Below are 21,592 nucleotides of genomic sequence, written 5' to 3'. Positions count from 1 at the left end.
CCACCCCAACAATGTCCAAATTGGCCAAGCAGTTGCTGAAGTACTGTCAAGATATGCAATAATGCAAAATTTCCCAACATATGGAAGTTAGCATCTGGCAGTTTCTTAATGTTAGGGATGCATACTATACTTTAATAGCATAAAACTTTGGGGTACTTAACATTTCCGGGTTCACACTAAGGATCTATAAGCTGGCATATAGACTATTAATGGCTTAATGTGATTTAAAACTGGATGTTATTGCCAAGAGATCATCTTAGTAGGAGAAAAAGTCATTTAATTGTTTTGGACTCGTTAAATATACTATCTTATCGCAAATGTGTGTGTCAGTCTTCATCAAGGTAGGAAAATTTGGAGCAATTTTGGCAAGTTCAGGTAGAGTTTGCCTTTGAATAAACTAGCAAAAACCCCCAAAATTAGATTGCGAAAAATTGATTCTTTGGTTTTTATCCTCTACATTGTGCTTTGGTTTCTTAGTCTGTTTCTCGATTTTGCCAATAGTTCCCAATGGGGATGAAGCAGCAGCAGCATGGGAAGCTGTGTAATGTGGGGCGTCTGCAGCAGCCACATCTGCTCCATATTTAGTCGTTTCTCTTAAGAGTTTCAATTCTGAGTCGATTGTGAGCTTGCGATGTCATGCTGGTTGATTGTGAACTTATAATGTCAGACTTCCATTGATTTATGGATCAACACAAATCCATTTATTACAACCTACAGCATCTGTGCCTGGACAAAATCCCCTGCAGGAACAGTTAAAGGCTTACATCAAATGTCACGGAGATTTGGAACGGAAGCTTAAAACTTTGTGCATTTGTACACATACGTGTGTGTTTATGTCTGTTTTTCATGTTTCTGTAGGACCAGCTCTCTGTCCCCAGACATTTCTCAAGTCTGTGATTTACAGGCGTTTTATCTTTTTCAGACACTTCACTATGGATTTTCACAAATATTATTAACAGCTAATCTCCTTTAACCCAGATTATCTGCTTGTTTTGGCCCCTTGTAGTGTGCTTCTTTGTTGGAGGAGTAGGGGGGAACATAGACAACGAGCGGTTAAATGTCAATCTGTTGTTTCCACTATTAGCGTGGTCTCCCCTCCTGTCCCTCCATGACCACCTCCGCACGTCCCCCGGGCCTGTTGACTTGTCTGTTGGTTGCCTCGGAGCAGGAGGGGGTCAAGAATTATTCGAGATGTGTTTTGTTGTTTGTAAGGATGCAGCTTTGCGGTGGCGACTGCTGTGTTGAGAGAATGAGTCTCACAAACATGTTGCATTATTAAATACAGTATGAAATGAGAGCTGATGAGGATGTTAAAAAACCTCTTTGCAGATTGAGAGTGTAGTGCAGCCTCCTCCTGTTCCACCTTAAAGGGACAGTTTACCCTCCCATGTTTTTCCCTCTTACCTGCAGTGCTGTTCATCAGTCTCAGACTTTTTGAATGTGAGTTACCTAGTGTTTGGGGCCTGTTCATTCCTGTGAGAACTGCTCAGTAGTGCATGAAGCAAAAAATGCTCTATTTCCGCAGTTGGAAAGTATCTGGATCTTCCTCATTATCGGGCTCATATAGCAGGCGCAATATAGACTAACGCCAACTGACTTCCAGTTTAGAGCTCTGCTAGCTTAAATGATAATCAAATAATTTAATCTTGCGGCTCTTTTAGACTTTCTACATTTTATACAACTAAATGAATGAAATCTTGAAAATGAAATGAGTAATTTCCAGCTGAGGTTTTGATGCTCACAAAAAACTGTATACACAGATTTTTAGATGTCTCTTTTCCAGTGTAAATCAATAGGGAAAAAGTCTTTCTGGGCCCTAAGGCATCACGTGACTGACCTGGACAGTCAAATTCCACTTTTGGACACGATGTAAAATTTGCTTCAGAGAGAAGATATTCATAGTGTTGCACTTTTTGGTTCACGCAAAAAGTGACAAAAATAATTCTGTACTAAATACAAATGGAGAGCTACAGAGAGAGGTTCAATCCCTGCCCCCCACTCTGGAAATTGTGTTGGAGGTTGAAAATAGAATTTGCCGAAATGGCCAGAAAAGCAAACCTTTTCTGGCTTTACTTTATGTCACATTTTATGACCACCTTTGTACTTCGAGTAAGTTGAAACCTGCTTATTGGTCCTTGCCTGAGGTAATACCTGGAGAACAGGAGAGCATTCAGAGGTCTTTTTGAAGCCGTAAGTGTCAGAAAAAACAGTTACTGTAATCATGAAAGCTTATTCCCTTTGCTGTCATTCTCAAAGACACAGACGCTGACTGACATTTTCAAGCTCATTACCTTTGACTGAACCGATCAGTTTGGAGGGATGTAATTACTTGTAGTCAAAGTGCAACAAAGAAAATTCACAAGGCGCTTGTGAGAGCACAATAGAGCAGGTCGCCTGGTTTTTAATTTCATTCCCAGCATACCTCTGTCCAACCATGCCTGTCACATGGGAGGTATTTTTCTGTTGGATTGTGGCTTCACCGTCACTCAGGAGCTGCTGTTTGTTAGGATTTTGATGTGTGTGAGCTGTATAACGGTGTATACAATGGGCTGGTGTTTGAACCTTTAATACATCAAATTGATTGATGGATGTATTGATGGATTTATGGATTCTGAGACCTAATGTGTGCAGCTTCCTTGAGAGATAAAAAGCACACCGGTTGTTCAGCTTGCTTGTTATTTGAACAACACTTGACCTGTGTTGTAGTGTGACCTCGCTTTTAACAGGATTACAGCATGAATGGTCCTCCAGGAGCTGAGCCCAGCGATCTCTGGATCTCTTCCCAGCCAAAGGCCTCTGCCGCTGGGCTTTACTGTATGTGTAGCGCTCCCTCTACCTGGGGCTAAAGGATGAGAGGAGGAAATGTGGGATGATTGTAAAAAAAGGGGTTTAAAGGTTAGATGTGTATTGGAGTTTGTGTATTTGCATACGTTGAAACGTAAGGATAAATCAGCTAAAGTGTGGGGGTTGTGTTGGCTCTCAGGAGGTAGAAGTGTGGTTTTCTACATATCAAAGGCTCTTGCTTACATCCCATCCCCACCCTCGACCTCCCGCGGTGTGTGAGTGTGTGTGTTTCTGTTCCCGGTAAGCCAAGTATTGACACACAGCTGTCAACAGAGCTGATCCAGACTCTCCGGGGGGGGGGATCACCATGCATCACACCATCACAAGAGCTCCCTTCAAAAGCAAGAGATGCTTCTGTAGAAGCAAAGGAGCATTAAAGCACTAGATTTCACTTTATTGATAGATGAGAATATTTAAATATACTGGTGCTGAAATCAATTTGGCATAGTTATTCATTTGTATATTACACAATGTAGCAATATAAAAGTGAATACATGCATACATTAAAACACATTTCCTCATATCATTTTAATGCATATGCTTCAAAAAGAAACTGTTCAGGAAAGATGGGAAGCTGACGGCTTCTCCAAAAATCTCTCCTAAAACTCAAAGCAAGTGACTTATATTAATTATAAATAATAATGTATAAATTACAGGATCTCAAATGATAGAGAAAAAAGATAACTATTATTTATCATTCCAGCTAGCTCAGAATCAACATTACAATTAAAAAAGAAAGTTTTTCCAGATGCAAACGATAAATTGTTGACAATGTGCAAGTTTAAATATCTTAAAACAGCAACTGAATATTATGTTTATAGAAACTGACACACATAGACATGATTTATAGACATTTTTTTTTAGGTGTATCTGATTTTTACTGAATACAATGATGAACTTAAATAAAGATAACAGTAGAATTAAATTGACCTCAGAGCTACAGAAAGGTAACTAAAATACGTATGTCATATTTGCCAAAACTATCATTATATCCTGACAATAGAACAGGATACAGATCATTTTTGAAAAAATCATGTTCCTCCACCGCCACCTCATGCTCCTAATTACATTTGCAAGACTCCTTCATACCTGAATGAAAACAACCAATCAGAGCTAAGAAGCGTCTCTGGTGCAGTGTCAATATCGAGCAAACAGCGCACACGGCAAAGACAAGCAAACAGAAAAGACAACGATGAAATGCTTTCACTTTCACAGAAGAATGCCATTTTGTTCACTTGTCTTTACCGTGTGTTGAAGGCTCCTAGGCAGATTCAATTAGGAGCACAAGGAGGAGACGGAGATCATGATGTTTTTGCAGATTATCTGTTTGATGTATTACTGTCAGGATACAGTACCAGTTTTAGCCTCTTCTTTTTTTAATAGAAGTTATCTAAGGGCTAAACGTCTTAACGGGGATCAATAATCTTTTACCTGATAAGCTAAACGGCACCAACTGTTGCCGTCTCTCCCCCTCTGCTGTGCCGTGATAGGCAGAGCCAGCCAGTCTATCCTGCCCTGTCCCCCTGTGGATTCAGGCAGCCCTACTCCTCCAACCTCTCCAGCGCCTCCTCCTACTCCAGGTATCGTAAGCCTGCTGGACGGACTGAGCCAGACTGAGCCAAGAAAGTAAAAGCAAAAAACAACCAGCAAACGCTCTGCATTATCATCAACTCCTGTTTACAGCACATCCAAAAAGCCTGAGCAGGAGTTTTCCATTCAGCTTCTGTGTCAGCCTTCATTGGACAGCTGCTGTAAAAGTCCCATTGGAGCCAGTGTGCTGTAAACAGGACGAGTTCTGTCTTTCGCCAAAACAAGCCGAGTCGAGGCAAACTGAGCCAAGCCAAGCTAGTCCCTGCTGCAGAGTACCAACAACTGACATGCACACACACACACACACACACACACACACACACAGAAACACACGGAAACACACTCAGGACGTTTACTGCTTTTCCCTTTCTATCTTTAACTTCAGTTTATTTGTGTTTGTTCCTAATCCATGACACTCATTATTAAATCTGCATTCTAAAAAACACAAATGTTGTGTGAGACCCTGCCACATTGTCCCATGCAGCAAGATTTTTTTTTTTTTTTTTGCACCATAAAAATATGAGTACAAGCCAGGTGAAAGTTTGTGTGAGCTACTATGTCCCCGTGTTGTTCAGCCAGGGTTTTTCATGCGCTTATTTAAGCTGTGACTTAAATTTGACACATTTGATAATAAGCAATCTCGTAAGTCTTGAGTGCAACAGACAGATGCTTCCTCGCTACAGCGCTTTGCCAGTTCGTCAGCTTGTCTCTTTCATTCACAAAGCCGAACCAAAGATCAGCCAGCCTTTCATATTGTTTGTTTTAGACCTGCATCGGGCCACATTGCATCAGTGATATGTCATTTTTTGGGGGAAAATCACAATAACATGAAAACCAGATCATTTATCATATTACCTGGATTTTTTATATCATACCTTTAACTTGTTGCTCAGTTGGGAAATATATCTTTTTTTCCAAGCTGTAAGCATTAACTAACTTGCAACTTTTTATTTATGCATGTTCTTTGTAAAGTATTTCTGTTGCTGTTACCTGAATTTGCCAATTGTGGTAAACCATGCCTATGGGCTGTTACTCCAAGCAGGTTAAGAACAAACAATATGAATATTTTTTTGCTTATTATTTGACCCCGACGCCCACTCTGCTCCAGGAGCTGATGCTTATTGCTGCTTCATTGTCAATCGGACTCTATTATTGCCCCTTTTATCTCATCAGTATGTGAAGGTGCAGAAACAACCTTGGGTTTTCTTTTTGGAAACAGAATTCCCAAAATGGCCTTCTTTTACACTTAAATTAATATACTTTGATCATATTTTAGATGGTAAAAATATTTTTTTAAGATGTTAAGAAGTGCACTGACTGAGTTCAGACCTCTCACAGATGGCAATAAAGATGTGAGTATTTTTTGCCTTCAAACCTCTCACTCAGTAATGCTTGGACGCCCTCTAGTGGTGACAAATGCTTACATCATTGCAGAGTAGATTAAATAGAACCAAATCACACAATTTAAGTGCCATGCTCATTTAAAAAGCTTCAGTGTGAGCCAATCGACTGATATGTTCATACAGGCAGAAATCCCGTGTTCACTAAATTCAGCACTCAAACGATCAATCCTAGAAGCTTTTCATGCTTTCAAGCTCACCGCTTACCAAAGCTGACGCTGTTGCTCTGATGCTGTCCGTCCCCTTGGCCCCAGACTCAAAGCATTTCTCTGAACTAACTAAAGCTTTTTTATGTCACTCTCTGTCTCTCTGCCTGTCTTCCTCCACCTTTTTCTTTCATCTCCACCAGGTTCCCTCACTCTCTGATGCTTGGCCCATCAGGCATGCATCCTACAGGGATCCCCCACCCAGCCATAGTGCCCCCTTCAGGCAAACAGGAGCACGATCAGTATGACAGGGGCATGTACGTGTAAGTATTGCCTGCACTTCATGCCACACTTGCTTTGTCATTTTTCTCCACTGTTTCTCCTCCTCTCAGTCACACTACTCTCCTTTAAACTGTTCATCATATTCATCTCTTTTCATTTTTATCCAGCCTTTTAATTTTGCATTTTGTGCTTATTCATTCTCTGTTATATCACTACTCTTAATTAGTTTTCCCTTGCAGGTTTTGACTATAATTTCAGACTGGAATCTTAACCCGACTCATAGCTCATGTTACTAATTTCATGCTTATTAATTATTAAGCTCTCAAGTATTTATCTCTCTCAAAGTATCAATTATTAAATCAATCAAGCCACATGGATATTGATGGATATTGTCTTGTGTGTATTGCAAGTTACCCGAAACATCGACTTTTCCCTTTTTATTTCTTCCTAAAGGAAAAGTTCAACATGTTGGGAATTTTTATTTTATTTTATTTTAAAATATTCAGAAATATTCACAAAATTTAAAAGATCGATAAAAAACATGTATCTTTTTATAAAATATTAACGTACAGTCTGAAGAAAGTTACATATTTTGTTAACTATTGAGCTTTAGAGTTGCTGGTTGGCTGATTTATTTTTTTACCTTAGAAAACAGCCAGGCTAGCTGTTTCTCCCCATTTCCAGTCTTTGTGCTGAGCTAAGCTAACCATCCCCCGGGTTGTAGCTTAATGTTATCGTACAGATATGACAGTGCAATCGATCTTCTCAGCTAAGGCTTGCCGTGTTTGACGGTTGTATTTCATGATATCTTCTGCATATAAGTAACACAGCAAAAGCTGGCTCTGATTGTCCCCTTATAAATCCTTCACCATTCCTTAACCCCTTTTACCTCCTCTTCCTCCTGCCACTCTCCTCCTCTTCCTCTCTGCCTTCAGGAAACCACACGTAGAGGCCAAGCGGGAGAAGGAGCCCAAGAAGCCGGTCATCAAGAAACCCCTGAACGCCTTCATGCTCTACATGAAGGAGATGAGGGCGAAGGTCATCGCCGAGTGCACATTAAAGGAGAGCGCCGCCATCAACCAGATTCTGGGACGAAGGGTGAGGGATGCGCACGTACACACACATGCACACAAGTGCAGACTAATCCTGTTTCCAGGTCAGTTTGTAATTTCACACATGAGGAACATGAGAGGACTTTAGTAACGTGAACTCTGTTTCCCCCACATACTGATGATACTGAGATCATAACAACACTGACTGGTGGTACTGGGATCCTGATAAAACAGTGAAGTTTGTCATACCATTCATGCAGTTCAGATGCAGAACACACTGTATTATACACCTGGGAACTGTGAGAAGAGCTTTTTTTTACCAACTGAAGTTGAGATTTGCAACAGAGGACAACCCAGCATTTGCTGTCGTGGCGCCTAAACTGTGGGATTATTTCATGTATACAATCTGCACCAGTATTTCTGTTAAATGTCAGCCAAAAACAAACCTTTTATTTAACTGACTTTTGATTTTCTATCAAATGGGCTGTAATTATTTTACTTACTATTATTTGTTTTGTTTTGTTTTTTGTTTCTATTTTATCTCATTCATCTGGTTTTACTTCCAGCTGTTATTATTTTATTACTGTCTCAAATGTCCTTTGTTAAAGCACTTTGTCACTATGCTCACACAAATGGTATACATATGAAGTCATTATTATTTTTATTATTAATATGATCATGATCAAAGCTCTCAAATGCAAAAAGATAACTTACGCATTGTCTATAATGTAAAATTGAATTTAAATTTTTAATTTTTTTTTACTCTTTCTTTCTGTCCTCTCTAATGTCTTTAGGATTGAAATATAAAAAGAAAATAATGAAATACATTAAAAGTATACAGCAGTATTTGTCACTTTTTAACAGTACTGTCAATGAAAGTGAAAGCCAACTTTAGATTCACACTTGTTTTTAAATGAGCTTTGAGCACTTGGTGCATTGCGTTGCTAAATTTGTGTTTTTTCAGTGCTGTGTTTGAAATTTCTGGTTGGTCATAAATGATTCTTTGATAGTATAACTGCAATGCATTGTTTTTTTGTTAGGAAAACCCTTCATAGTTTACCTTTTAAAAAAAGCCTTGTTTTTAGTATGAAGACTAAAAAGTCTTCATACTAAAAACAAGGCATGGTGACTTTATTACCCACCATACTGTAAAATACCAACTGTAAAATACCCAGTACGGACAAATAACTAATGTCTGATGATTATAAAAATCAAAACACTAATAGTTTCTTTGTTGATTTTTGTTTGTTTTTGTGTGTTTCCAGTGGCATGCACTGACCCGGGAGGAACAAGCCAAGTACTACGAGTTGGCCAGGAAAGAGAGACAACTCCACATGCAGCTCTACCCGACCTGGTCTGCCAGAGACAACTACGTAAGTACTTCTCTTCTTTCATCTCAGCTTTTTTGCCTCCTCCACCTCCGTCATACTCCATACAAGTTTTCAGAGCTCATTTAAAAACAAAAAACGTAACCAGGGGGATGTGAAGTGTAAAGGCAAGGAGACACTCCAGCATATTTTTGGAAAAGGCATGACGTTTATACCTGACATGATGTTTATATGACTTCTATTCTATCTGGTTTGATATCCTGTACATGAAACCAAAATGACAAAAAATAAATAAATAAATAGAACAAGATCAATTCAATAACCAGAACTTGTTGAACTGGGTTTGATTTTTAATCATTGTTTTCACATTAGAGCTGAAGAAATGACTCAATTTACTTCCATTACTGGCTACTGTCTCAACAACCTGCATGATTATTGGCTCCCAGGCCTGTCAGTGAAAAGTCTTAAGGCATAACAACAGACTTTCATGGCATGAAAAGTTAAGTAGGTTTCCCAGAATACCAGAGGAAGTCAAACCTGTGTGGTGCATGTGTTGCAGTGTAATGTTGTGGGGATGTGCTGTATCTGGGCTGCTGTGTGCCTCTGATCTGTCAGTTTGCTGTTGAACTCTTGCAGGAGGCGGGCCTTAGCGGGGTCGCAGGGGAAAAGAGTAAAGCTGATTGGGTAGGGACACATCTTATGGTGGATTTATGCCTCTGTGGTGGGAAAATATGAGTATGTGAAGAGCTGCATGAAAAGGGGTTGTGGGTATTCCTGTGCAGAGTTTGCATGTACCTTCCAAGAAAACCTTAATGACTCACACACATCAGCCCTCACAAAGAAACACACAAGCTGCAAAAGCAGATCTGATTGGTCGGTTTGGATACAATTCACCAAGTCTTGCACGTTGCCATGGTTATGACCACTGAAGCACACAGAGGTATAAATCAACCCGTTTTGCTCAACTAACAGAGAGCAGGGCCGCATGGCTGGCCTCGCTGCTTTAGTTTTTATTTTGTTTTTTTTGGGTATCCCTTTAAAATACGGCACCTTCATTCTTAATGATAGTGCAGCTAAGAAAACACTTAATGGTTATACAGAAACACAACCTGAAAATCATTTGTTTTATCTAACAATTACAGGTTGAAGTACTACTCTGATCAGCTGGGACACTGTGAAATGGAAATTAATAACAGAATGCAATTATTTGCAAATCCTCTTTGAAGTACAGTGGGGAAAATGAATACTTAACATTTAGATATTCACTTTAAAACGGACACAAGTATTAACTCAATAAAATTTGAAGTTGGAACATTTCAGTCTAAAAAATGATGGATGTGCAGTAAAGTGGAATGACACCACCACCACTGCAGTGCTGCATCAAGAAGCTTCCCGAATGAAGAAACTAATTTCTCAGAGATTCATAGGGGATTCTTGCTCATCCTTTCACACAGACAGTCTATAAATGTTGAAGATTTTTGGGGCCTGGCTTGTAAATCTTGAGAAAGAAATTTAATTTTCAAAATTTCAACAGTCAGTGTCCTCAGTTCCCAAACACTAATTGAGTGTTGTAAAAGGGAGAAGTGATGTGACACAGTTGTAAACATGCCCCTGTCACAACTTTTTGGAAATTTGTTGCAGGCGTCAAATTTAGAATGAGTGTATATTTCCAAAAAACAATTAAATTTATCAGACTGAATATTAACTTATTGTATTTGTCTATATATATGTCAAAGGATTTACAAATCATTACATTCTGTTTTTATTTACGTTTTACTCGGTGTCCCAACTTTTAAGAAATCGGGGCTGTAAATCCTGTAATGTATAAGTGTTTTCTACTGGAAAACAATGAGCAAAATGTGTCATAATCAGGTGAAGTAAAGGCTTTGGTTGTAACAGAAGCTGCTTTTCAGTGACGTTCGATTCTTGTCAGAGTGGTAGCCTGTTTGCGCTTTTCTCTGCTGTACTGTCTTGTTCCTCTATACCTGACTGAGCTGAGCTCTGTAGATAGGCAGGCATGGCACACAAGTTATGGTGACACTTTATTTGGGCTGTGGTTTGTAACACATTTTATAACATCTAACATGACGCTTCATGTCACAGAACTACACACTGATTTAATTCTTCTTGATTCTTCATTAGGTTTACATCTCTTATAAATTCTGTGGCTGACAGAGCAGCACAAGGCAATGTCAGTGTATTGAGCAGATTTTTCAAAATAAAAACCCTGTTTTATGAAACCTCACTGTTAAAAAAAAAAAAAAAACATCCTCGTGATGTCCTGAATGTTATAAACCAGAGCTCTTGTAAACTGTGATCATGCATGGAGCTTTGAGAATTATCAAAGCTGCTCAGCGAGGCATAACACAGTGGATGCTGTTTGTTCAGTTTATATGGACCCCTGTTATGACTAAGTAATGCTTTGTATATTAACATTGTTCACAAATGGTGACTTACTGCCAGGTGCAGTGCTCATTCTGAAGCTTTAGGCTGAACATACTGTTGCACCATCTTATCTCCACAAGCTTAAAGAAAGCAAAAAATAATTCATCTTATATATTTATTTACTGAGTTTACTAAATTAGAACAGTGAACATTGATCAACATATCAGCAGTAACCATCAATAAATACACCGGAATTAGTGCAATTGCTAAATTACATCCGTAGTCCTAAGGCAGGTACCATATAATACAGAAATACAGACATTTCATAGGACAGTCCACAGGACATCACACAAATAGTTCACAGGCAATACATAATAAATGGACACACTACATTAAAATAATAGGACTGCCTACAATAAACAGTAAAAACGTATGTTAAGCCAAAAATGCCCCCGGGAACGGGCATCAGAGGAGAAAGCGGTTTATGTATGGGTACATGAATGGTTTGTTTTCAACCATTGTTGGAGGGTTTTAGGTTTTTTTTGAAAGTTAAGAAGTCACAGTCCCTAAAATGTACTGGTAGTTTATTCCATGAATGTTTGCCTCTAACGGACAACACCATTTGACTAAATACAATCTAAAATATTCCTTTTGGGCAACAGAGTCTGATCAGCTCATACATAGAGAGCAACTTGTGAATTGACGACACACATACAAGCAGTCAGGGCTTCGTGCATCACCCTCCACACTCTGACTGTTAAAAAACAGTCACTGGACCCCCTTGCGCAACAGGAAGTGAAGTTCCATATCGCCCCCACAGCTGTGAAGGGTTTCTCCTCCGAGTCCTAAAAAATCCTACACATTGTATATGTACACACACACACACACACACAAGCACGCCCACAGATATAAAGTTTCAGAGAGGTGCATTTGCAGAAGGAGTTGTTGTAACCACATAGACAGTGCTGACAGCGAGCTGAGGAGGGCAGACATTGAAGCGTAGGCGGTAGATCTCTGTACCCACATCCTCCATCTCACCCAAATATGAGGCCTAACTTCACCATCACCGGATCTGCGTAGACACCTCTGATGTTTACCTCAACAGTCATACATTACAATCAGATTTGAGACAATAAAGAATGACTGCAAATATGAAAACAAGATTGATGGATCTTTATTAAGATTGTTTAAGTGTTGATTTGTGCTTTTTGGCAATGACACGTCAGGTTTTGCATGAGTAATGTTTACAGTGACATAATTGATGGAACAGATTTTCTTATGAAGATTTCTTTATCTTTCTTGCTTCTTTCTTGCTTTTTTAGAGCATTAAATATGATCGCTTGATCTGGTTGCTGCTTTTAACTTTGCTCTTTTTCATTTAAAACTGATTTAAATGTCACATAAGAAACCTAGTGCTACAGATTTCTGTGGATAAAAGAAAAGGATAATTTATCAAAAACTGTGAATATGACTCTCAAAGAGGGATTGACGATGGTGAACAAACATTAAGGGGAGGAATGAAGGAATTCTTTATGGAGGACAAAATCATATAGATATAAGCAAAGTGCTACTCTTATGCTCAATCCCATTATCTTTAAAAATACTGTCTGATCACTAATCTGAGTACAAACCAAAAGAAATGGATTCATAAGCTTCGCTTAAAAGTCTAATGATGGTGAATTTACGGCAATGTGGTCATTTCAACATCTGAGCCAGTCTCATTTCATTGGGGGGGTTGTGTGTTTTTTCTCCCACAGGGCAAAAAGAAGAGGAGAAAAAGGGAGAAGCTTCAGGACTCCAACACAGGTAAACACACAAATATCTTTCCTTTCCTTTGTCAGACAAGAAAACAAATGCCCAGTGTTAACTCCACAGTATTTGAGTGAATTCAGTTGAGCTTAAAATTGCGTTGGCGCTCTGTAGCACAACATCTTGTGTCTTTGAGGCAGGATGTGTCTCTAACGTCAAACCACCCACCCACTCTGCTTTCCATGTAACCTGAATTATAAACATTTTAATCCCCGGTGGTGTTCACAAAGTTATATCCTGCTCTTAGATGTCCAAGTTGAAAATGTCAGATATCATGGTGTTTTCCTTTTTCCCTTTTCCTTTAGAGTTTGCAAGCAATCAAAAATATTTTCCTATTTCATATCTTAACAAAATAAAAGATAGAATTCCTCCATGTGTCCCCAGTAGTTTGAGCGAGTGCTGACGCTGTTGTAGGAACAAACATCAGCAGGTAGCATAAGAAAAGAGAAGGTAACAATATTTAGCAGTTCCATTGCAAAAGTGTAAAATATTAAATGTCCTGCTGGTGACTCTGGTATTTTATGTAAGACATTGGTAGCAAAATATGGATGATGATAGATATTAGCAGTGACGATCCTAGACTCTGTGGGTCCCGGGCAAATAAGCCCATTGAGTCCCCCTGCCCCCCATACTCACATTGCACTGCAACAGATAACTTCATACTCTCTTCTTCAGTCGCTGCTGCGTCACTGTCACTCATGCACTCTCGCGCTCTCTCGCTCTCTTATGGAAGGTTTAAGGAGTTTTAGAAATGTCATTAGAAAATACGCCAATATGAGGACCATGAGGGGCCACTTTTTCCCTAATTCTGTGCCCCCCCCCCAAACATGCCTGTTCTGCCTCTTCTAACATTGTGCCTCTGAATGTAGTAGTAGTCAGCCGGTAGCCAAGCAGCAGATAAATGAGCAACTGATGGCGAAGCATGAATGATGCTATTATCTAATGTGAGGGTGAATGTAGTACCTCTCCTGAACTAAAACTCTGTTTCAAAGATACTCTGAAGCTTTTGAAAATAAGGATTTTTTTTTCCCAATGTAAGGCCCAATTTCAGTCTGACACTTGATTATGCTCCCATGAATATGTAATATAATTACCACCAAGGTGACGTTTGGAGCTACATGCTCTTCATGGGACAAGTTATCAATACAGACACACACCTTCAAAAACTACACCAGGTCACCTGACAAACAGGTCACCTAGTACCCAGCAGGCTCCCTGTCATAAAAATAGAAAGAAAAAACATTGATAGATAACAATTTATTACATTGTGGATTAATCATGTGATGACAGAAAAAAAAGATGAAATTGCAAAAATGTGAATATACAGATGAATAGAAATATCAGTGTATGTACACACAGCCCTGTCGTACAAAATCACCAGAAAGATTACGTGGATAGCTCTAGATTCAGATAAAAACCTAGTCTACGGTATCTAGAGTCAGTCAGAGAAACCTGATTATCTTGTGAAAAAATGTATTTTTTCTTCTCTTGTATCATCTTTTGTCCAGCACCTAGCCTTTTTGTCACCTGGATGTGCGTGCTTTTGTGAACTTTTCCTTTTAACTTCAGCCTCAAACAGAGAAAACAAAGAGTATATCTGGATTTTAAGAGTGCTGACCTGTTGAGTTAAAGCAGTTTATGACTGTGATTTTGCCAGAAAGTGAAAACCTTTTAAAATCCTGTACTAACAGAGTATGTCAGCACGGCTGCCCTCTCTGAGTCTCTCTCTGTGCGTCTTAACAGCCTGTTTCCAGGATGTCCTACTTGCTTAACGAAGTTGTGTGTTTTGTGTGGTTATTCTGGTGGTTGTTGATGTTTTGCTGTGCTGTAACCGGCTACTAACAGTTTGACTTAATGGGTTTCTCTGAACGGACAGCCAGGTTGGTGCTTCTTCCCACCCTGACATGCTCTCGTATCTCTTCCTTTATTCCTCTTCTCTCCGTATGTCTTTATCTCTCCTCCCTCTGTCCTTTCCAACCTTTTTCCCTTCTTCCTCCGCTCTTCTCTATTTTTGCTTTTCCTCCTTGTTATGTGCATGCTGTGCATTGTGCTCAGACCCGGGCTCTCCTAAGAAATGCCGGGCTCGCTTCGGCCTCAACCAACAAACGGACTGGTGCGGTCCTTGCAGGTGTGTACCAAACATCCAGCCCTACCCACTCCATAGCACCACTCCGCTGTCGTCCGACAACTCCTCATCTCTCCTCCCATTTAACCATCTGTTCATCAGTGCATGACTCCCATCTGATGAGGTTTTACTTTTTCAAACATTTCTCAAAGGTGGAGCTGCTCTTGGGGTAGTTACAATCTCTATCTGACCAACTGTAATTTTAGTTTCCTCCTCTCTCACCCCTCTTCCTTTTTATGATGTTACTAAGCTCCACTCACTGACACTTAACCAATGAGATTAAGTCTGCCTCAAGACGAGCTCCGCCTCCAACGAATGTTTGAGAATCCAGCCTGAGCTCCGCATGCAGTTTGTCACTAACTTGCTTTTCTGAAAATTGAATTATTGTGTGCTGTAATATAGTGACAAATGCAAAAACCGTCACGCATTTGACATGTTGAAGTCAGAAACATCAGGCTCCACATTATACCGGTTTACTGTTCGGCTTATTTCCAGGATCAGTCATGTTATTCAAATTTCTTTTTTCCTTGACATTAGGCGAGGCATCACAAGTGAAAAAAAACCCTTGAACTGGATGTATTTATTGAGAGAGAACTAATTAGAAGCACATCACATACATGAGGAAAAAAAGTGACACCTGCACATTTACGGCACGCAAATTTACTAAGGATAGTCCCAGTTGGATCTCCGTCAGGTTTTACCTGAGTTAGTGTGCAAGCTTTACTTTTTTCCTCATGTACGTCGGATTTATTTATTACAAAATAAATCATTGTCTGGTGTTCATGCATCACACTGTAAAGTTAATGTGGTCAAAGGGGAATACCACTCAATAACAAGCTGTAAGAGACATGCTTGCAAAGAGGTGAGCTGCTTGTTGGTGGAGTGATATAACAAATATTTCTCTGCCAACTCACGAATGTTTTTTGGGGTTTTTTTGCTTTTCATTACGGAATTTAAATCAGGGCAGCACAAAAATGACACCCAACATGCTCTGACGGATTTCTGATTTGACATTAGTTTGTGTCAAAAAATGCCCAAAAGTCTGACATTCCTACAAGGAAAAATGTTCAACTGGTTATACAACTTGCAAATTTAGGCCAGAGGTCTGTATCACCTTTGTGGTAAAAAAAAAAAAAAAATCCAACATTTTAACAAAATCTTTTCAACTCTTTGACGTAAGTTGTGATTAAGTTCAGTGGCAAAGCTTGATTTCATTAGATTGTGCTAACAGTGATGTTTCTTTCTTGTTTGTAATTATGAATCAAAGCTGGGAATTTCCCAGTTTTACCACTCTAAGCCAGCTGGAGTGATATTTTTGAATAGTCACAGAGTCATAAAAGTAAAATGGGAAACTTGGTTTTGTATAGTTTGTCAAATATCTTGACAACGTCGAATTTTTTTTTTTTGCGTACCAGAGCTCTTCATCCAAACTTATATGAGGTTTATTTACTACAACAGCAATAACATTGATTACAGTTGGGGGTTTTTTGGACATTTTCTCAAAATTGCAACAATCAGATTATTTGTGATTAATCATAAACCCAGAGATAGTACAATATAAATCACCAGAAGCCTGCCTGTCACCTTCTCAGACTGCTCTGTTTTAGTTCACAGCAGGATTTACAGTAGAAACACAGTCGACCGCTTCACTGCCGGAGTCAGGAATCTGTGTGGTTCTGCAGAAAAAGCTCCTTCCACCACAGCACTGTAGCAACCCCGTTGTCTTCCCCACCATCACGTCATGGAAATTTAAGTGTGTGTGTGTGTTTCGGTTTGAGAGAACAAAGGGGGGTAAATGCGGTTAGAGCAAATCCTTATCACCACAGCCCAACACACACACACGCTCCCTGCAGCTTTGCATTTTGACGGCATTCTCATGCCCATCTGCTTTCAACTCTCTCCATTCATGCGATGTGGTAACAGGCGCCTTTTGATGGTGAACTCTGACATTTAGAAATCACTTTCTATTGCACTCTTCCTCCCTGTCTCCCTCTCTAAATATGGCCCAGCGCCTTTCCTTGTGGTTAAACCTGGTGACTCATATCATATTCTGGTAATGATCATGGGATCCTGTTAACTGCTTTGATGCTGTGCTCAGCGGTACACAAGTCTTCTTTTAAGTATAACACCTCACAAAGCACAGCACTTCACTTCTGTGCGCCTGTTACATTACAGGCAGTGGGTTTGGTGCAGACCAGGAAATTAGAGGTCAATTATGTTATTGCAAGAGGAGTTCCATGTTTAACTAATAATACCAAATAAAAACAGAATGAAGTAAATTAACTATATATTTGAGTGGTATTCCCTGCTCTCAAATAACGTTTATTTATAATTATTTATCAACTATCTAAACATTAAGACTGAAAGCAGAAGGAAAGAGCTTGCCCTACTCTCTCCAAACCTCAAAAATACAACTACTAACACCTTTAAAGCTCAGAAATTAAAATGCTATTATCTTGTGTTTTTAACTGGAACACAAACAGAATTGTATAACACCATTTGTGGTATTAGAGCGAGTAATGTAGTGTGTTTATTTATTAACAATCATTTATCTATCCATTCAGCACTTCTGTGCAGCATCTCTGCCGGAAGTCGTAATATTGTTCACCAAGAACTATTTTCAGCACGTAACTACCCTTTAAACCAAACATTATTGCTTTTACATTTCTGTTTGTGTACCAGATTAAACATAGTTTTTTTTAATTTTTCATTAATATTTATTATGTATTTAGTTTTTTGTTGTTGTTGTTTAGCTTTAGTTAGTTTCCAGAGTGGGTTTGCTCATTTCAGTTTAGTTTTTACTTTATTCATTTTTATTATCCAATTATATTGAATATTATTATATCCAATTTATTTGTTTTTCTGTTTCATTATTAATATTATTTTCAGAATTTTTTTTATTATTATCATTGTTTTCTGTTGCTATGTGGGGCTTTTGTCAGGAGCAAATTTAAAAGGAAACACCAGCTAAAATAAGCATTCTAATTTGTTATTTCCATGGCCTTATTAAGTTCAATCTATGTTTGGGAAACGCAAGAACATCTTTCCTAATTCATTGTCCAAGGCCCTTACCCTATGACATCCCAAATCTTAGTGTTTGCGTTCAAACTTTTGGATATGGGAGAGAATTGTTCATTTTTACCAATTATTTTGGACTGTCTTACACCATAGGAATAGCATGTATAAATTTTCAAAAAAGGCGAACTTCCCCTTTAAATTAAGAAGTTTAAAGTAGGCGTTACAAACACATGACACACAGTCAGACATCCCAGTCTCAAACATCTGCACCAACAGACCTTTTGCACAGAAGACATTTGGACTCGTCGCAGTAGGAAAAGCACAGATGTAAATAATAAATTAACAATTGAGCTGCTTTGATTTCAGAGTCCTGGTAAACTGGGACTCTTGACTGGAACAGAGCCATCGTTCGTGTCGTTAATAACACCTGTGCTTTTAGTACTTTAACAGCCTGTCAGTGTCTGGTGTGAAAACAATGTTCTGTGCCTCCTCAGGCTTGTTGTGTTTTCAAATTTGACCAAATTGACAAAAAATAAAACTTAAGACATTTCCTGAATATTTTACTTTTATTTTAGTTCGTTTTTTAGGTCTATGTCAGTTAGTTTTCATTTGTTTTAAGTTTTTATTTTTATTTCAGCTGGGTAAAAAAAAAAATTTCACGCCTAGTTTTACTATAATAACCTTGTTGTGTACAGATCAAGCGACCACGATACATGTTAACTAGTGACTTTTAGAGGTGTTGATGGGTGTAACTTAACTTCGGACAGAGGCGAGCTTTTCCTCCCTGCTTCCAGTCTGTAAGCTAAGCGAAGCACCTCCTGGCTCTAGTTCCTCAACACAAATCTAGCACAGATGTGAGAACATTATCGATTTTTTTCTTCTGATTTGTGTCAAGAAAGCCAAAAAGCGCATTTCCCAAATTTTGAAATGTTCCTTTTACCCTTTGAACCCTTAGCAAATTGACCAGATTTTTTTTTCAAAAACATTAGAAGAAAGCAATGAGCAACAAAGGAAGAAATGACCCAAAATTTAAAAAAAAAAAAAAAAACCCAATAAAAATAGAAAGTAAAAAAGGAAATCACCTGAAAATGTGTTTCAAATAAATACACAAATCAAAAGAAAGAAAAAAAAAGGATATGACCTGGGAAAAGTGCTTAACATTTATGATAATTAATGATAATGAATTCATTATTCATAATATAATTATGATTCTAGTACAGTTTTCCTTTGCTTCTCTGAAGTTTCCCCTAGATATTTTTTGTTTTTTTCTTGCAATTTGTGGAACATTTCGTACCAAGTTGATCTTTGCCTTTTTTCACAGTGTTTTTTTTTTTTTAATGAAGCCATTTTGCTCTGAAAGCAGCAAAAGAAAAGTGATGTAACTCCAGGTTTCAAAGGGTTAAAGGAATACTTCATACTTAACCATAAATTGACACCAATATTACAGTTTTTCCGATAACAGACTGACATAGAAAACCAATCATTTGACACAGCAATATTTTCAAAAACCAAGTTCTTTTATATCTAGAAAATAATTCCAGAAATGTATTTTCCTAAAATGGATTTGTGATGTTTTGGACATCAACTCTTCATTTACAGATGCACATAGAGTGACACTAATACTTTTTGTTGTTCATTATGATCATGTGTGTCCCTGTTCATTGACGTCAGTGTGAATGATGCATCTTCATTAAAGCCTGCTGACGTTTACCATCCACACTTTATTCACAGATAACTCTCTCTGACTGTCCCTAGGAGGAAAAAGAAGTGCATTCGCTACCTTCAAGGAGGAGGCTGCCCCAGCCCAACTTCTTCAGATTTAAGTGCTATAGACTCTCCCCCCTCCCCTTCCCCCCCCCCCCACCCCCGCCCGTACCCGCACCAGCTCCCCCCATCCCCGGGCTGCTCCCCACCGCCCACCTCTCCATCAACACACCTCCCCTTGTCTCCGCAGACACACACTCGCGCACACACACGCTTACCCCTGCAGCAGTCTGCCAGCAAGCGCGGTGACCTCCGTCCGCCTGCGACCAAACACACCCACACGCACCTGGAACTGACCGGCAAGCAGACACACAGCTCAACGACGGCACTGTCGGCCGCCAAGGCCGCAGGACTTTCTCTCAAAGTGCTAACGGAGTCTCAGTGATCGCTCTGCTCTGCTCACATCCCCGTTCACCTCAGCTTCCTCCAGAGCCATGAAGATCCCCTTCCTCCACTGCATTCATCCTCACATTTATCTCAATCCCTGTGGGCCTTTTGTTTGGTTAAAATAAGAGTGACTGAGGGTGACAGCCAGCATTTGCCCCAGAGTTAGATAGTAGCTTTGTCTCAGTTCAGAGGCTGGATCCTCCACAGTCTGCGTTTCCAAACAGAGTCCATCATCAAAATGTCAGCCTCCATCACATGCTCAAATCCTTAATCAAGCCTTCGGGCAAACCTTGGTAACCTGAAAGTCTGGAAATATTTGATAGATATGTAGGTCAGGTGGTTACCAATCACTGATGAATTGTTACCAGCCTGGACATTTTAATAAAAGAAGGCAATGAGCAACAAAAGAAGAAATGACCCAAAAATTTGCAAGTAATTGTAAAAAAAAAAAAAAAAAAAAAAAGTAAAAGGAAATTACTTGAAAATTTGAAAAAAAAAAAATCAAATAAAAAGATTTTTTTTAAATAATTTAGAAAAATGAAAATGGCCAGGAAAAAGACATTTTCCCCTAACTTTAAAATAATTTCCTGAATCTACTAATTTCTTGCAATTTCTGGAACATTTCTCTCAAAATTGCTAATTACATGTTTCCCATGTTTCTGATAGAAATTGCACCAATTTGCTCAGGGTTCAAAGGTTTAAATACTTGTGAAAGGTGTTTGAAAGCAGCACAAGTAAAGTGATGCCGCTCCAGGTTTCAAAGGGTGAATCATACTGTAAGTTTGGTGATCATTAAGAGCATGAATTTAGATTTTTTTTTTTTAAGAAGTTGACAAGGAACACCCAAACGATCTTCACACCAAACATTTTGACTGAGCAGGAAAAGCACAGGTGAAAGTGATAACGTTAACGGTGGCTCAGTCATTAATTCCAGCGTCCGCAATGTGAGGGCCTCACCAAAGTGGATTGCAGCTATCATTAATGTCATAAATACACCTGTGCGTTTCCTACTTTGCTTGAAAATATCCTGAAAAAAGAGCCATGTAGCAGAGTCTGTGGCCTCTGACTGGTCCCGATGGATCCAGCTCCTGAACTGGTGACTGAACCCTGCCAGTTGAACAGAGGCAGACCTGTGCTGAAAGCAGAATTAATCTGCTGCAGTTTATCTTAACTAAAGCAATACGTTTTTTTTTCCTTTAGGGCGGTTCTGCTCTCCCAAAGCTCCCAACCCCCACACTATGTGCTCATTTTTAAAGCTGACCCTTTGCTTTGACCTCTATGACAATCACAACCACAATTAATTGTAATGAGCTTTTTGGTCAACTAACCACATCAACGCGTTCACAGTTTCCTTCAAATTTAAGGGTTTACATATCATCCTATGAGCTATCACTCAGACCAAACCTGAGGGGAGGAGAGACCAACAAACAGCCAGCCTGACCAGCAGAACCTCAGCTCGAAA

General features: G+C 39.1%; 1 protein-coding gene across 1 annotated transcript in view; it reads left to right on the top strand.

Moving 5' to 3' along the window:
* tcf7 (transcription factor 7) overlaps positions 1-20,572 on the top strand; it is an 88,547-nt gene extending 67,975 nt beyond the window's left edge. Inside the window, 9 exon segments of the mRNA XM_042498634.1 lie at positions 4,335-4,431; positions 4,433-4,470; positions 6,184-6,303; positions 7,198-7,360; positions 8,580-8,687; positions 9,279-9,326; positions 12,785-12,833; positions 14,892-14,964; positions 19,735-20,572. Coding sequence (XP_042354568.1) covers positions 4,335-4,431; positions 4,433-4,470; positions 6,184-6,303; positions 7,198-7,360; positions 8,580-8,687; positions 9,279-9,326; positions 12,785-12,833; positions 14,892-14,964; positions 19,735-20,128 — 1,090 coding nt within the window. The 3' untranslated portion in view covers positions 20,129-20,572.
* Positions 20,573-21,592: the final 1,020 nt, after the last annotated feature.

The sequence above is a fragment of the Plectropomus leopardus genome, chromosome 13 (assembly GCF_008729295.1).
Source record: "Plectropomus leopardus isolate mb chromosome 13, YSFRI_Pleo_2.0, whole genome shotgun sequence".
Taxonomy (NCBI): domain Eukaryota; kingdom Metazoa; phylum Chordata; class Actinopteri; order Perciformes; family Serranidae; genus Plectropomus; species Plectropomus leopardus.
This window is presented reverse-complemented; position numbering and strand designations above follow the sequence as displayed.